Source organism: Convolutriloba macropyga, chromosome 3 (genome assembly GCF_964194025.1).
Source record: "Convolutriloba macropyga chromosome 3, txConMacr16.3, whole genome shotgun sequence".
Lineage (NCBI taxonomy): Eukaryota > Metazoa > Xenacoelomorpha > Acoela > Convolutidae > Convolutriloba > Convolutriloba macropyga.
In genome coordinates this window covers 59,511,798-59,528,008 of record NC_134470.1, presented here as the reverse complement: position 1 = coordinate 59,528,008, position 16,211 = coordinate 59,511,798, and the positions used below count along the sequence as shown (strand labels likewise).

General features: G+C 37.6%; 1 protein-coding gene across 1 annotated transcript in view; it reads left to right on the top strand.

The window, feature by feature from the left end:
- LOC142336680 (uncharacterized) overlaps positions 1–16,211 on the top strand; it is a 109,342-nt gene that overhangs the window by 57,615 nt on the left and 35,516 nt on the right. Inside the window, exon 4 of the mRNA XM_075385590.1 lies at positions 4,234–4,496. Within this exon, the coding sequence (XP_075241705.1) occupies positions 4,234–4,496 (263 nt within the window). The remainder of the gene's footprint in view (positions 1–4,233; positions 4,497–16,211) is intronic.

Sequence of the window (16,211 nt, the reverse complement as noted above, 5' to 3'; positions counted from 1 at the left end):
CGGTCAATCCAATAAATTATAATTGTGATTTTGTGTTTGTGTTTGCCCTGAAAGCTTTCGGTCCGCTATCCAAGAGTTTGACAAAAAATAATTGAACTGTTTCCATCAACAGTCAGTGTCAATACTACTCCTCTGTCCTTCTACAACCTATTACATCTTATGGCGCGCCCTAATCTCAAAGTTATAGCAATCAACCAATCGTGGCAATTTTGCTGTAAACGGGGGAAAAGGCTATAAAGCAAAGCAGATTACCACAACCTTATGTTGCCAATCCTACATATAAGCCTTGTCCGTGTATGCAAATATCAGTGGCGACGTCTGTCACCACTTATCGTTTGGAAGAAATGTGGATAAATTGGGACAACAGTGAAATTAAAATTTGCAGACAATCATTGAAAAATTCCGTGACTGATCTCGAAATTTCACGTTTTTATGTAATAAACGACCGCAATGTGTTAGCAAGTGTATCGTCATCAATGTTTGCAATTTTGGGCATGCTTATTCCATTTCAATTTTTTGCTTCGTTGTGAAATGAATTATAAATTTGGTTCGCGGCCATTTTTCGAATTATAAAATACAAATCAAAAACGGAAACTTGTAAACGTTTTCCACATTTTTCACATTTAGATTAAAGCGTAATTGTAATCAAGGCGCCAAAAAATGCGGAAGTTATTGACGTTCAAATCGCCGAATGTAGTTACCTTAGCGCTGATAATAATGAGATAAATTTCTGGATAAAATTGACAGAGATCAATTGGTTTTTCTCGCTTATCATCAAATTCCGCAGTCCCGGATATCGGTGACGAATATTCTCAATGTTGAGCAAGTCTGAGCTAGTTTCCCTTATTCCCTTACTGTCATTGTTGTCCGCGAAAGCCAATTGAACTTTATCTTAACTTATGGTAGAGCGGACAATGCGGACATTTGCAGGCAAAATTTGCTTCATCAAATTGTAGATTTGGCAACGTAGTAAAACCTATAAAACTATACTTTAACAATCTGGCTTGGGGCGTGAAATAATTTGAAATTACTTCTCAAGCAATGAAACAGTTTAGCTCTTGATACGTGACTTCCAACAAAGTAGTAAATCAAATGTTACAATTGATGTAACTGGGGTACCCCAAACCCTACGCCCACTAATCTGGGATAGGTAACAGGGAAAGATCAAAAACATTACGAAGCATTTTGTTGTCGTGTGGAATCTTTTTCCAGTTGATATCATATCGTTTATAAAGCTCTCATAAAATCCGTCCTTTTTTAAAGCAATCAGCTCTTCCGTTTTAAATATGATCGAAAACGTTTTATGGTTTGAACGACCCTTTTGACCAGTCCAATGGCACGAGGATAATTTGAAGGGGCTTTAATTATGTTTGTATTATCGTTTTTGGAGAAAAATTTTAACTTATTGATCCTGAGTCCACATGCCTGATCAGGTACGCCGTGTGAATAGTTTTTCTCGATATTTTTTTGTTGTCACTTGTGGTCTCTGGATATTTTTTTGCTGTGGGATACTTACTAAGCCTTTCAAAAGCTAACATTATGTAGAAATTTTGACCAAATTTGTGATGGTTAGGAATTGCCAAACGCATCTCTATGTCTTAATTTTGTTCTTGACTGTTGTGTAGCAGAATAAATTTACATTTAGGAATAACTGTTCTTGTAAACTTATTGATTGACGTGCTCGTTGTACATTTGGACGGCTTTGTTAAGAAATCACACTTACTAAAAAGCCACCCAAGGTTTGAGCAAAAATCCGTCAGTTCAAAATTAGCGGATTGAGACATTTCGATCATCGCGTCATTAAGTTTGCAATGATCTTCTTCTTGGCGATTATGGCGTCTCAGATTTGTTTGAGTACTGCGTCCTGACATATAGGTCTTGCAATAAAAATTTAGTTGAGTACACGAAAGAAAATTTCAAGAAAGTCAATAATTGTCGAGGAAGTGTCATTAGAATTTAACTTTTCTAATTTGTTACTGTTCACGAGACAGTCGTGTCAAAAGTAACTACAATTTTTTCTGGAGTCGATATCCCAGTATTGGGTTAATATTCCATTTTCAAAGGGTTCTTTTGCTTGTCTTGTGACTGGTGAGGTAAAAGTTTAATGTAAAGATTAAACAAGAGGGTGGCCGATCACAGTTAGAGAAATTGGCAAAAAGCGTTATAGAGAGACGTAACCAGAAGATGAGTTTCCTAATTTATTTCGTGAGTAGATCTCAGAACGTATAACATTAGGCAGCTAGGTTTGGTGTAGACTTGATGATATGCTGGACGAATACGAAGAAAATTTCCAAACGCTTAGAATTTTTGAGCTATTGTGACTATTATAATATTATCTTTGAAAGAATACTTTTTTCTCAAGGCTGCAACGTAATGCTCATAACCTTTTGGAAGCTGTTTCAGGAGCCCATCAGAAGTTCAATATTGGGCATTTGATAGTTGTTTTTCTGTGTTGACCTATTAATGGTCTTCGAATCAAGTTGAATTCTGATTGGTTTGCCTTTTTTAACGTCAGGCGAAATGAGATTTGTATGTAAAGGATTTTCCAGTTGTTCAAAAAGTCCTCCTGCAACTAGATTTGATTTTTGTTGATGAGCTGCTGATTCGATGTGAATCGGAATTCTGCTCCTTTTGGCGTTTTGAGACGAATCGGCTCTTGCACCTGGGCCTAGCAAAATTTTTCCATGGTTTGCAGAGTTTGCGTAATTTAGTTTTGGAAATTTTTCGGGATTCCTGTTTGTAGAAGCATAGTTCCGACAAGCTAAATGGGGACTTACTTTGATATTACTCCGTCATTGATGAGTTTTAATGACCTTCTACCCTTGAGATTCAACTGGACAATTTGTTGAACCGGATTTTGAGAACTGTCCCTTTCTAAATGTTTTGAATCTCGTGTTCTTATTGGGGTCCGAAAATGTCTTTGAAAATGACTCACGAATGTTTAAAGTTAGAGATTTGATAACAATAGTTGAGGGAGTTCCTGAGCGTACAAGAACTCTTTCATATGTATATTGCCGAGTTAAATGTCTAGATGTTCCGGAAGCGAAGTCGTATTATTTCGATCAGCGAGCCACCTGATGGAGCAATCATCCAATGATGACGTAGTAGATAAACTTTCCTCGTTAATTTTGGAGACCAGTCTCGCGTTTATGCCTCAATTTGATGTTTCTTTTGCTAATTCGTTCACGGTCTTCGAATTACGGGGACTTTTTTAACATCCTCTACAAGCTCTCGCGAAGTGGTTCTGTTTATTACCTTTCCTGCATGCTTGGGCCATTGCTGAACAGAGGATTTTGTGGTCTTGACCATAGGTCAAACAGAATTTCCTATAGATGACCCTTGAGATTGTCTGAAAATATTGCTGTTATTTGAAGGTCCCTTATCCAATGCTCAGACTGTTTCGAAATTAGGACTTTGGGACAAGAATAGTTCATATGATTTGCTCTCTAAGACGTTATTATTTTCAATCCCAGTTTAAAGTACTTCAAAATTTGCAAAGCTTGTTGGGGGCTCACTGTTTCTTTTAGGAACTCTCATCGAATGTCGCGGTTAATCATCATAATTATACATTTATCTCTGGTAATTTTGTTTTCTAGATGGTCGAGTTGACATTTTCCCGCAATTTCTGTTATGATTCCAATAATATGTTCCATACTTTCGCCCGCTCTTAAATTTCTCCGCCACATAGTGAATCTGTCAAATGTTGTATTCCGAAAAATTGTGAACCATTAATTTAGAAAATGAAAAAAAAAATTACTAAAAGGAGCTTTTTATAAGCGCTTACTCTATCGCTTATTGGCATTGTTTCGTGTTTGGCTATCAACATTTGGTTTTTTGAAATTACTGTTTTCGTGTCTTTTAAGTTTTTGTTTTGAAAAGATATACCAAAAAATAAATTTTAGAGGCAATCGGGTGTTCCATCTCTTTACTGGCGAAGCTGTACAATTTAGTTTTCAACAGAGGGTGCAGAAGTTTTTCTGCCAGACCAGCATGTTCCAGGCTTGCTTCGATCGCGCCTATCCGCTGTCCAAGGCTGTTTAATTGGAACAAACTCGGGCAAACAGATCCGTAAAATATTACAAAAAGAAACAATTTTTTGTAAGTTTTCAAGATGCAGAATCATAAGCGGGCAAATCAAAACGAGCCTTTAAACGCCTGAAATTTTTCTAAGAAGTCGTTTAGTGATAACGTTCCGCATCAGGATCCAGAACTCTATCATTGGTTCTGTTTAAGGTTCTGCTGGGATTTCACGATGCTTTGTCTTCTAATAACAAACATGATAGTTCTCCCAGTTGCTATTGCATTCTTCAACGAGGAGAGGTCAACCACATGGGCACTGTTCAACTGTTTCAATGATGGCCTTTTCATCACAGACATTGTGCTCAACTTCAGAACTGGAATCGCACATCAGCACATGGCTGTCCAGGTCATTTTGGACCCAACTAAGATCCGAAAGACTTACTTGAAAGGTATATCCCAGCTCAAAATAAAAGGTGGTCAGTATTGACTAAAACACACTGCATATCACCCCATGCTAAATCCAAGTAGAAATTTACTCGGATTTAGCATGGGGTGATATGCAGCTTACTTGAGTTCATTCATTATTACATAATTCATTATTAATCCATTCCATGGATCATTCCAAAAGTGTTTCCATGCGAATTTCGTTTCGCAAATTGTTTTAAAGAATTGTTTCTTCTTGGATCGAGCAGAAGTTTCTCTGTGAGCAAAGCAACTGTTTGTCTTAGGAAAATTGGTAATAATTTTTAGTGTGTTAAATAAAAATAAATGCTTCCAATGAGAAAATTAAGCTGATGCTCATCTTTATAGCAAAACCTCACAACACCAAAAAACCATCCAACAAAGCAAATTCAGATGAGATGAAGATATATGTCTGAAGTGGTGTTTGATTTAAAGAATATTGTCCGAATGACATTACAATTTCACTTCTTGCTTTTCTGCTTAAGTTTAGATTTGTTTTCCTTAAGCCGATAAATTGTCGATTATTTTTTGTTCCGACCCCTCTTGAGGGTGGAGGAACTATATACTCAAACGGTTTTATTTGTTCAGACAATTTTGAGAAACTGATATATTCATCGTAGAAAGCTGTGAGTGGTATCATTAAAAAGCCCGTCCAGCGTAGAATATGCAATTAAAAATTTTTTTGAATTTCGTTTTCTAGAGCGAGTTATAGTGGTTAAAGTTTTTGTGAATATTAGACCGATTTGCGTTATTTTTATTCAAATTTTCCGTAATTTTTGCCTCACAATTTGTCAATTCTGCTACAATATGTAAAAATTAATAACAATAACACTGTTGATTTTATTTTTAGCAACATAAAGGTCTTGTTGAAAATTTTGATTCAATTCTTTTAGCTACACATTTCAAAATTCAGGCTTTTTCATCGAAAATTGTCCAAAATATGCTTATTTAGTCCACTTTAAATAAATTCGCCGGAGCAGCACACCCAAAACCAACTGACAAAATCTTTGTAAACTACCAAGAATCCTAGTTTCACTTCCATTGAGAGTAGTTGGGACTTAAAATTTTGCCGTTTTTTGCTAACTTTACTCTAAGACTATCAAAAACACAGCATATAATTTTGATCTTTTAAATAACAAATTATCTAGATCTAAAACATTCGAAACATTTAAGCGTTCTTAATGGACGAACAGCAATAGCAAGGTTGGTTTTGTTCCGATCTTGCACTGTTACAATCCTAAAAAAATTCAGATTGCAATCAGTCCGTCTTTTTTAAAAAAATCGATCATTTCATGTTAATTAAAGAATAGAGCAATTCAAATCAAAACTCACTGTTGATAGTCCAATTGGTTTTCTAAGCAGTTCCAAATTATTGTATCTAGTTTCTTTACTCGAAAGTTAATGGTCGTTTTGAATTTTAAAAGTGTTTGATTTTTTTTAAATAATATAACATTATTGACGCTCAAAATTAGACACTATTGAACAATTAAAAGTCTATAAAGGCATAGGTTATGGTTATAACGGCTTCGACGCCCTTTTCTCGAAGAAATTACACAAATTTTTCTCATTTGTCTTTAACTGTTGTTTTTTACTTCATCTTTTTAGTCGTATAAAATTTCCTGGATAACAATACGTCTCATTTGATCTTTATTGAGGAATAATCGAGCCAATATTCTGGTTTGAGTAGACAGCTGATGGCATTCATGACTTTGAAAACATTTGTTTTCAAAAAATTAAAGACTTTTCAGCTTCGCATTTTTGTTTTTTTTTTGGGTCAATTTTTTACCTAGTCTCGTTAATTACATATCACATATGACATTATTTTCCCAGAGGGAAGGCGCATATGCATAAAATCTAATGTCTTTAAGAAATTCGTTATGAATTTCCTGGCTTCGACACGGGTTTTACGCAAAAAAATAGAAAAAAATTTTTTTGATTTTTGTCTATATTTGACGTTCTTTTTGTAAAGTAAGAAATATTCTGAATAATTATGGGTCTCAAGGGCTTCATTCAGACAATCAAACGAACCCATTTAATTATCTCTTTATGTAGCTAATGGCTTTCATGACTATAAAATAAATTGTTTTGGAAGAAACAAAACAATTACTTAATTTTCTCTGTTTTTCTTTTTTTTGTCTACTTGTTTCCCATTCTCGTTAATTAGAGCTCGCATATCACATTATTTTTGTTTGAGGCTCATTTGCACATATTTTGTGCTGCAAAATCTGGCTTTACGACTTCGACAGCCTGTTCTCGCAAGTTTTATTTGATTTTTCTTTGTTGTCTATATTTTGCAAAAAAAATGAAATATTACAGGTCTTAATTCCCTCCTTCAGACGCGTAAATGATCATAAACATCTTGGACTTTTTCAATTGCTATCTAATGGTTTGCATTACTCTGCAATTAATTGTTTTTAAAAAAATATAACCAATTTCATATTGCTTTTTTGTTGTTTTCATCTAATTGTTACCGAGCCTTATTATGGAGTGGTCCCATATCTTTTCTTGTTAATTCCAAGTTAATTTGTTTAGACTCAATTTTATCTGAAGCTAATTTCACTTGCTAAAAAGTGTGTATAAAAAATGGACATAAATTTTGGATCTAATTAATGTTTGTTGTTGTTTGATTTTATTGTTCGTCTTGACTTGCTTTTTTAATAATGGCTGATCTCGTCAATCTAAAGCGGAATTTACTCCACTGAGTTATTTGCGTTGCAGACAATCGTTTTTTCATACAATTTTTTAAAAGAAAAATACTGTTCCTCATTTGGTATTCATTTTTGCCAAAAATGTGAATGAGCAGGGTCGGAACTTTATGTTCTAACGCTCATTACCGAGCCTCCATGTATTGTTTTAGATTCTTGGTGTTCGTTATATCATTTGTCTCCTACTTTGCTTCCTACTGGTATTATAGAACGTGCCTCAAAAAAGAGCCTAGGGATCATAGGACAATTAAATTTGATCACTAAACACCAGCAGTATCAAAGATTGGAAAATAAAATCCCGTTGGCTAAACTATTGGCAAAAGAATAAAAGAAAAGATTTCGACATGTGTTCAATTTAGAAGCCAAAGATGTTGTGTTTTTGTCGTGCCAAAGGCTGCTGCAAGTTTGTGATATCAATACAAAGTTGAAGACAAGTTTGTGCTGCAAGTTTGTGATATCAATACAAAGTAGTTGGGACTTAAAATTTTGCCGTTTTTTGCTAACTTTACTCTAAGACTATCAAAAACACATTATATAATTTTGATCTTTTAAATAATAAATTATCTAGATCTAAAATATTCGGAACAATTAAGCGTTCTTAATGGACGAACAGCAATAGCACGGTTGGTTTTGTTCCGATCTTGCACTGTTACAATCCTAAAAAAATTCAGATTGCAAACAGTCCGTATTTTTTTTAAAAAACCGACCATTTCTTGTTAATTAAAGAATAGAGCAATTCAAATCAAAACTCACTGTTGATAGTCCAATTGGCTTTCTAAGCAGTTCCAAATTATTTTATCTAGTTTCTTTACTCGAAAGTTAATGGTCGTTTTGAATTTTAAAAGTGTTTGATTTTTTTTAAATAATATAACATTATTGACGATCAAAATTGGACACTATTGAACAATTAAAAGTCTCTAAAGGCATAGGTTATGGTTATAACGGCTTCGACGCCCCTTTCTCGAAGAAATTACACAAATTTTTCTCATTTGTCTTTAACTGTTGTTTTTACTTCGTCTTTTTAGTCGTATAAAATTTCCTGGATAACAATACGTCTCATTTGATCGTTATTGAGGAATAATCGAGCCAATACTCTGGTTTGAGTAGACAGCTGATGGCATTCATGACTTTGAAAACATTTGTTTTCAAAAAATTAAAGACTTTTCAGCTTCGCATTTTTGTTTTTTTTTGGGTCAATTTTTTGCCTAGTCTCGTTAATTACATATCACATATGACATTATTGTCCCAGAGGGAAGGCGCATATGCATAAAATCTAATATCGTTAAGAAATTCGCTATGAATTTCCTGGCTTCGACAAGGGTTTTACGCAAAAAAATAGAAAACAATTTTTTTGATTTTTGTCTATATTTGACGTTCTTTTTGTAAAGTAAGAAATATTCTGAGTAATTATGTGTCTCGAGGGCTTCATTGAGACGATCAAACGAACCCATTTAATTAGCTCTTTATGTAGCTAATGGCTTTCATGACTATAAAATAAATTGTTTTGGAAGAAACAAAACAATTACTTAATTTTCTCTGTTTTTCTTTTTTTTGTCTACTTGTTTCCCATTCTCGTTAATTAGAGCTCGCATATCACATTATTTATGTTTGAGGCTCATTTGCACATATTTTGTGCTGCAAAATCTGGCTTTACGACTTCGACAGCCTGTTCTCGCAAGTTTTATTTGATTTTTCTTTGTTGTCTATATTTTGCAAAAAAAATGAATAATTACAGGTCTTAATTCCCTCCTTCAGACGCGTAAATGATCATAAACATCATGGACTTTTTCAATTGCTATCTAATGGTTTGCATTACTCTGCAATTAATTGTTTTGAAAAAAATATAACCAATTTCATATTGCTTTTTTGTTGTTTTCATCTAATTGTTACCGAGCCTTATTATGGAGTGGTCCCATATCTTTTCTTGTTAAGTCCAAGTTATTTTGTTTAGACTCAATTTTATCTGAAGCTAATTTCACTTGCTAAAAAGTGTGTATAAAAAATGGACATAAATTTTGGATCTAATTAATGTTTGTTGTTGTTGTTTGATTTTGTTGTTCGTCTTGACTTGCTTTTTTAATAATGGCTGATCTCGTCAATCTAAAGCGGAATTTACTCCACTGAGTTATTTGCGTTGCAGACAATCGTTTTTTCATACAATTTTTTAAAAGAAAAATACTGTTCCTCATTTGGTATACATTTTTGCCAAAAATGTGAATGAGCAGGGTCGGAACTTTATGTTCTAACGCTCATTACCGAGCCTCCATGTATTGTTTTAGATTCTTGGTGTTCGTTATATCATTTGTCTCCTACTTTGCTTCCTACTGGTATTATAGAACGTGCCTCAAAAAAGAGCCTAGGGATCATAGGACAATTAAATTTGATCACTAAACACCAGCAGTATCAAAGATTGGAAAATAAAATCCCGTTGGCTAAACTATTGGCAAAAGAATAAAAGAAAAGATTTCGACATGTGTTCAATTTAGAAGCCAAAGATGTTGTGTTTTTGTCGAGCCAAAGGCTGCTGCAAGTTTGTGATATCAATACAAAGTTGAAGACACCGTTGTTTTTCGAACCAACTTCGGGGACATTAGTTTTAGTTGTCGATAAAGTCGAGGGAAAAGTAATAAGATCAGCAGAATTTTTTTTATACCAAGTATTGTTTCGTCGACGGTCTTTTCTTAGGTCAAGGCCTTAACTACAGACATTAGTACCAAAAACATCAAACTTGGTTTTGCGGATATTTTGTGGCGTTGAAAAACAAAAACCCTAGACCGGAATAAAGACAACCGAATTACCAAAGTTTCTGTTATTAACAACATTCTTCAATTTCGGATCATTTCTATTTGTGACAACCTCCTAGTTTGGCAGGTGCATATTATTGACGCCCCACCCCAAGCACACGTGCTATAATACCACAATGATTTGTTATGTCTTGATATACAGCTGTGGGAAGCAAAACCTACTGGGGACAACAACTGCAAAGCTCGTTCCACAATTTTTGGGCGTCCAATTTAGGAACCCCGGGTCACTTGATATTGCCTAGCAACTGGCGATATAAAAACATGAGATTTATAACTGGCGGTCGTTATTTATAACTGAATGACTGAGATTCGGTTCGATTCGTTTTCATACCCAAAAATTTTACATTGAGCACAATTTTACATAGCAACGTGAGGTACGATTTACTTTTATACCAACAGATTATAGCGATGATTTTTTTTGGGTCTCCAAACCAAATAGAACCATAATTTCTTATGCTTAAATGCCACGATGCTGAAAAACTCAACTTGTTATATTTTCTTTGACACTTCTTACTTCGGACTGCTGGGTTTGAAAACAAACAATCAAAGGTCGACTATGCCATGGTCGAACTTCTCTGACGATGTTAGAATATCGATCAAACTATAGCCTTAAACTTAGTGAGAATTAGAAAGAAAGTTTGACTTACCAGATTAGAAAGACAAGCAATATGACTTTGATCAAAGAAATTATATAAATGAATCGTCAAGAAATGGTGCTGAGAATCAAAATTCGGTTCAAATTGGCGAATCTAGATAACTATTATTAGAGTTAGATTAAGTGATGTAATATCTTCCCAGCATGTATTAAATGATGATGATATCTCCGGAAGTGTGAATGAATTCTTAGAAAAGTACAAATGCATTCCATTTATGGTTTTCATTGCGACTGATTTGCAGAAGCAAACCATATTGGGTAACCCTTGCGACCCCCACTATAAATCACGGTGCTAAGATTAGTTTTGTATCTTGTCTTTTTTACACTGATAATGGGTATATATATAGCTGATTTTTGAGTCTTTTTTCATCCCCAAATTCAAATCACCATCTTGATCTAATAATCAGATCTCTCCTGTAAATCTCTAAATTCTTCTGTAAAATATCATTTTGTTATTCTCTCATTTTTGAGAAACTAATTCTTTTACTTAGTTAAAAACGCTTTTTATTCCGCTTGCGAAAGTCCATAACCCAACAGGGTATGGGCCCGGCAATTTTCTAAGTCATAAAATTGATTTCCAAAACAAAACCAATTTGTTGTTGACAGTCATAATCCTTTTCTGCTCAGTACCTTTTCTTTTCACAACTGTTTTGCCTGCCCAAACTTCAATGGATCAACAGACAGTGAAGCTGCTGACCTACACAGGAAAGGCACAGGACTTTGCAATCTGGAGCACAAGATTTGTGGCGATGATGCAGACGAAGGGACTCTACAAATCACTACTGGGGACAGAGGAGCAACCCAATGAGCCTGCGCCACTTGCCAATGGGGCAACCAACGATGAGAAGAAGAACCACAAGGTGCTGAAGGATGCATATGAGAAGGAAGTTGCAGACATCAAGGAGAAACGGAACAATGTGTGGTGCCATCTGCAACAACCCTCATGCTGATGAGACATGACTGTGTGGAAGATGACGGCATTGGAGATGGAGCAAAGGCTTGGAAGCTTTTGCAAGAGAGATTTCAGAGTGTGGAGACGCCGACAGTGGTGACTTTAGTGGCACAGCTTGCTCGACTGCAGCTCGAGGATTCTGAGGATTTGGACAGCTTCTTCATCAGAGGACAGGAGTTGCTCACAAGGCTACAAGAAGCAGGGGAAGCAGTCTCAGAGACCCTCTTCAACGCCTTGGTCCTCTATGGTCTGCCAATGAGGTATGAAAGTTTTGTTATACAGGAAAGCTTCAACCCGGCAACGAACTTCACAGAGTTGAGGAAAAGGCTGCAGAACTTTCATGAGAGCACGGTGCAGAGACACAAGGGACAAAGTGGTTCAGTGGCACTGGCAGTGAAGCGTGACTTCAAGAAGGGACCCAAGAAAGGAAACTGCTTTGTGTGTGGGATCCCTGGACACTTTGCCAAGGACTGCAGGAAGAAGGAGACAGCACAATGCAGCAAGTGTGGTGAGAAGGGTCACCTAGACAGGGCATGCAAGAGACAAAGAGATGGAGGCAAACATGAGTCAGTGGCATTGGGTCCAACATTGGCTACACCAGACGAGGAATGCTGGGCAGCTCTTGCCCAGTGGAAGACAGCAGGCATGCTAGTGGACAGTGGTTGTACAGATCACATAGTGACGAACATCGATGCGTTCCTGGACTTTGTGCCCATCCAATCAGTGGTCAGAAATCCCATTGGAGAGGCTTCCAGAGTGGTGGGCGGAGGCTGTGTGAGGATTAGCATACCCTCAAACAAAGGGGAATTCCAATGCGAACTCAAAAATGTTCTGTGTGTGCCGGACTATTCTTCAAACCTCCTATCAGTCTCAAGATGCACGGAGTGGGGACATAGCTTCACTTTCGAGAGAGGAAACAGCTGCAGAAGACTCCAGAAGGGAATTCGGGTAAAACTAACACAAGAAAATAATTTGTTTTACTTACCCTGCAGCGTTCTAGAATTCAAGATGAGTTCCAACAGCTTGAAACTTGACAGTGCAAGGAAGTGGCACAGACGATTGGGTCATTTGAATCAAGCGGATGTGGTCAGGAATGCACCAGAGACAGTGGGGGAACTGGATGATGTATGCAATGTGTGTGCATTGGCCAAGATCACAAAGACTCCAGTACCAAGAGTGGCAGAGACCCAAGCAGAAGAGAAGCTGGAGAGGGTGTTCACAGACGTGATGGGACCTTTCAGAGTAGAGTCACTGTCAGGGTTCCGGTTCTGCATAGTGTTTGCAGACCAGTACACGAAGTTTGTGTTTGTGGACTTGCTTAAGGCAAAGAGTGAAGCACTGGCCAGCCTGAAGAAATTTGTTCTCAGTGTGGGGACGCCCAAGAAGCTGAGGCAAGACAATGCGAAGGAGTTTCTATCAGAGCAGTTCAAGACGTACTGCTTAGATGCAGGCATTCTACAGGAAAAGACCATACCAGAGACGCCACAACAGAATGGGTTAGCTGAGAGGTGCAACAGGACACTGCTGGAGATGGCAAGATGTTTTTTCTCATTGACTCAGGACTTCCCAAGATGATGTGGGGAGCAGCAATTCTTCACGCAGCAAAGATCAGAAACTTGGTTGTGAGACGAAGAGAAGAAAAATGCCCAGCAGAGCTGATGAGAGGTATAAAACCTAAGCTTTCAATTAGTAAATTATCTGTTTTTGGTTGCACAGTCTTCATGAGGAAGAGGGACAGAGAAGTCAGCAAACTTGAACCCAAGGTACTGGAAGGAAAGTTTGTGCGTTACACTGAAGGAGAAAATGGATACCTGGTGTACATACCCAACACACGCAAGGTGATGGCAGTTCGAGATGTGATCATCAAGGATTCTGAAGTGGGCTCAATCACTGACAACAAAGAAACGGCTGACCTACTAGATGATGGGTCGGAACTGGGAATCTGGCACCCAGATGATGGTCATCATGATGATGACAACAGAGAACGACAGGACACATCTACTGCAATAAAGGAGGAGTGGCATGACGCAGGGAGCGTGAATACTCAAGAAACAACACTGAGACCAGAGGCCTCAGATGTTGGAGAAACAGCACTAGATGAAGAATCTGCTGCAACAAGAGGGAGTTACAGAGACTCAGAGTCACTGGAAGACAGTGACACAGAAGACTTCTCACAGTTAGAGACAGTTGGCTTCAATGAAGATGCACTGGAACACGCGGACAGAGCAGAGCCCAGACGAGGGACACGAGCAAGGAATGTTCCGCAATTTTTTGGAGAAGTCAGGACCCATCTTGCTGTGACTGAGGGTAATTATGTGGAACCCAAAACAGTCTACGATGCCAAGCAAGGTGACGATTGGGACCAATGGAACCGGGCAATGAAGGACGATGTCAAGGCACTCCAAGACAACGAGACTTGGAACCTAGTGAGACCACCCACAGACAGGGACGTCATACCGGGCAAATGGGTCTACAAAGTGAAATTGGGACCCAGTGGTCAAGAGGACAAATACAAATCGCGCTATGTGGCAAAAGGCTTCAAACAAGTGGAAGGACTGGACTACTTTGAGACTTTTGCGTCTACCTGTAAGCCAGAGACATTCAGGATTCTACTTCAGCTATCAGCGAAGCAGGGCCATATGATGCACCAATTTGATGTCAAGACTGCTTTCCTGCACTCACCAATCGAAGAAGAAATGTATCTGGAACAGTCACAGGAGTTTGTAAAACGCGGATCAGATGGGGAGAAGTTAGTATGTCGACTAAATAAATCAATTTATGGTTTGAAACAGGCTGCTAACAACTGGTACAAAGAGCTGGCAAACTTCCTACTGAGACAGGGGTTCACCAGAAGCAGGAACGATCACTGCTTGTTCGCAAGATCAGAGGCAGAGGATCACACCTTCATCTTCGTCTGGGTTGACGACATCATAGTAGCATCAAGAAGTATGACAGTGGTCTCTGATGTCAAGAAGGCACTAGAAGCAACCTTTCACATGGAAGACAGAGGGAGACTACACTGGTTTCTGGGTCTAAGAGTCAGACGAGAAGAGGGCAAAGTCACAGTCGACCAAGAACGCTACATAGAACAAATGCTTGAGTGGTTTCTAATGGATCAATGCAAACCCTCAAGAACTCCAGCTGATTTGAATTTGAAACTTCAGACAGCACAGAACGGAGACGAAGAAGTGGACCAGAGGATCTACAAAGCTTGGTTGGATCACTTCTGTATCTGGCCAAACAGACGAGGACGGACATCATGTTCACAGTCAACATTCTGTCCAGACACATGAATGCACCTACCAATCAACACTGGATGTGCGGAAAACGACTTCTGCGATATCTTCAAGGTTCAAAAGGTTTAAAACTTCTTACACAAAAGAGGCTAGTTATGATTTAGTGGGGGAAAGTGATGCAGACTGGTCTGGAGACGTGAACGACAGAAAATCAACAACGGGCTATTACTTCAAGCTCAACGGACGTGGCGCAGCATTCAGCTGGGGTGTCAAGAAGCAGGCCACAGTTGCTCTTTCTTCATCAGAAGTAGAATATCAGGGCATGGCAGCAGCAGTTCAGGAAGCACTCTACCTGAAACAACTTCTAGAGGATTTTGGCATCCAACAGAAACGTCCAATAGCAATTGGAGAGGACAACCAAAGTTGTATCAGACTTTGCCAAAACCGAGTCATGCACAAGAGGAGCAAGCACATCGAGACAAAGTTCCACTTCATTCGTGACAAGACTGAGGATGGGACTATTTCAATTCATTACGTCACTACAGACAAAATGGCAGCGGACATCTTCACAAAGTCCTTACCCGTTTCGAAAGTGGAAACATTCAGAGCAGTTTTGATGGGAGCAGACTCTACGCAATCAGCTCAAGTCAGAGTAGGGGTGTTAGAATATCGATCAAACTATAGTCTTAAACTTAATGAGAATTAGAAAGAAAGTTTGACTTACCAGATTAGAAAGACAAGCAATATGACTTTGATCAAAGAAATTATATAAATGAATCGTCAAGAAATGGTGCTGAGAATCAATATTCGGTTCAAATTGGTGAATCTAGATAACTATTATTAGAGTTAGATTAAGTGATGTAAAATCTTCCCAGCATGTATTAAATGATGATGATATCTCCGGAAGTGTGAATGAATTCTTAGAAAGGTGCAAATGCATTCCATTTATGGTTTCCATTGCGACTGATTTGCAGAAGCAAACCATATTGGGTAACCCTTGCGACCCCCACTATAAATCACGGTGCTAAGATTAGTTTTGTATCTTGTCTTTTTCACACTGATAATGGGTATATATATAGCTGATTTTTGAGTCTTTTTTCATCCCCAAATTCAAATCACCATCTTGATCTAATAATCAGATCTCTCCTGTAAATCTCTAAATTCTTCTGTAAAATATCATTTTGTTATTCTCTCATTTTTGAGAAATTAATTCTTTTACTTAGTTAAAAACGCTTTTTATTCCGCTTGCGAAAGTCCATAACCCAACACTTAAATGCCACAATGCTGAAAAACTCAACTTGTTATATTTTCTTTGACACTTCTTACTTCGGACTGCTGGGTTTGAAAACAAACAATCAAAGGACGACTATGCCATGG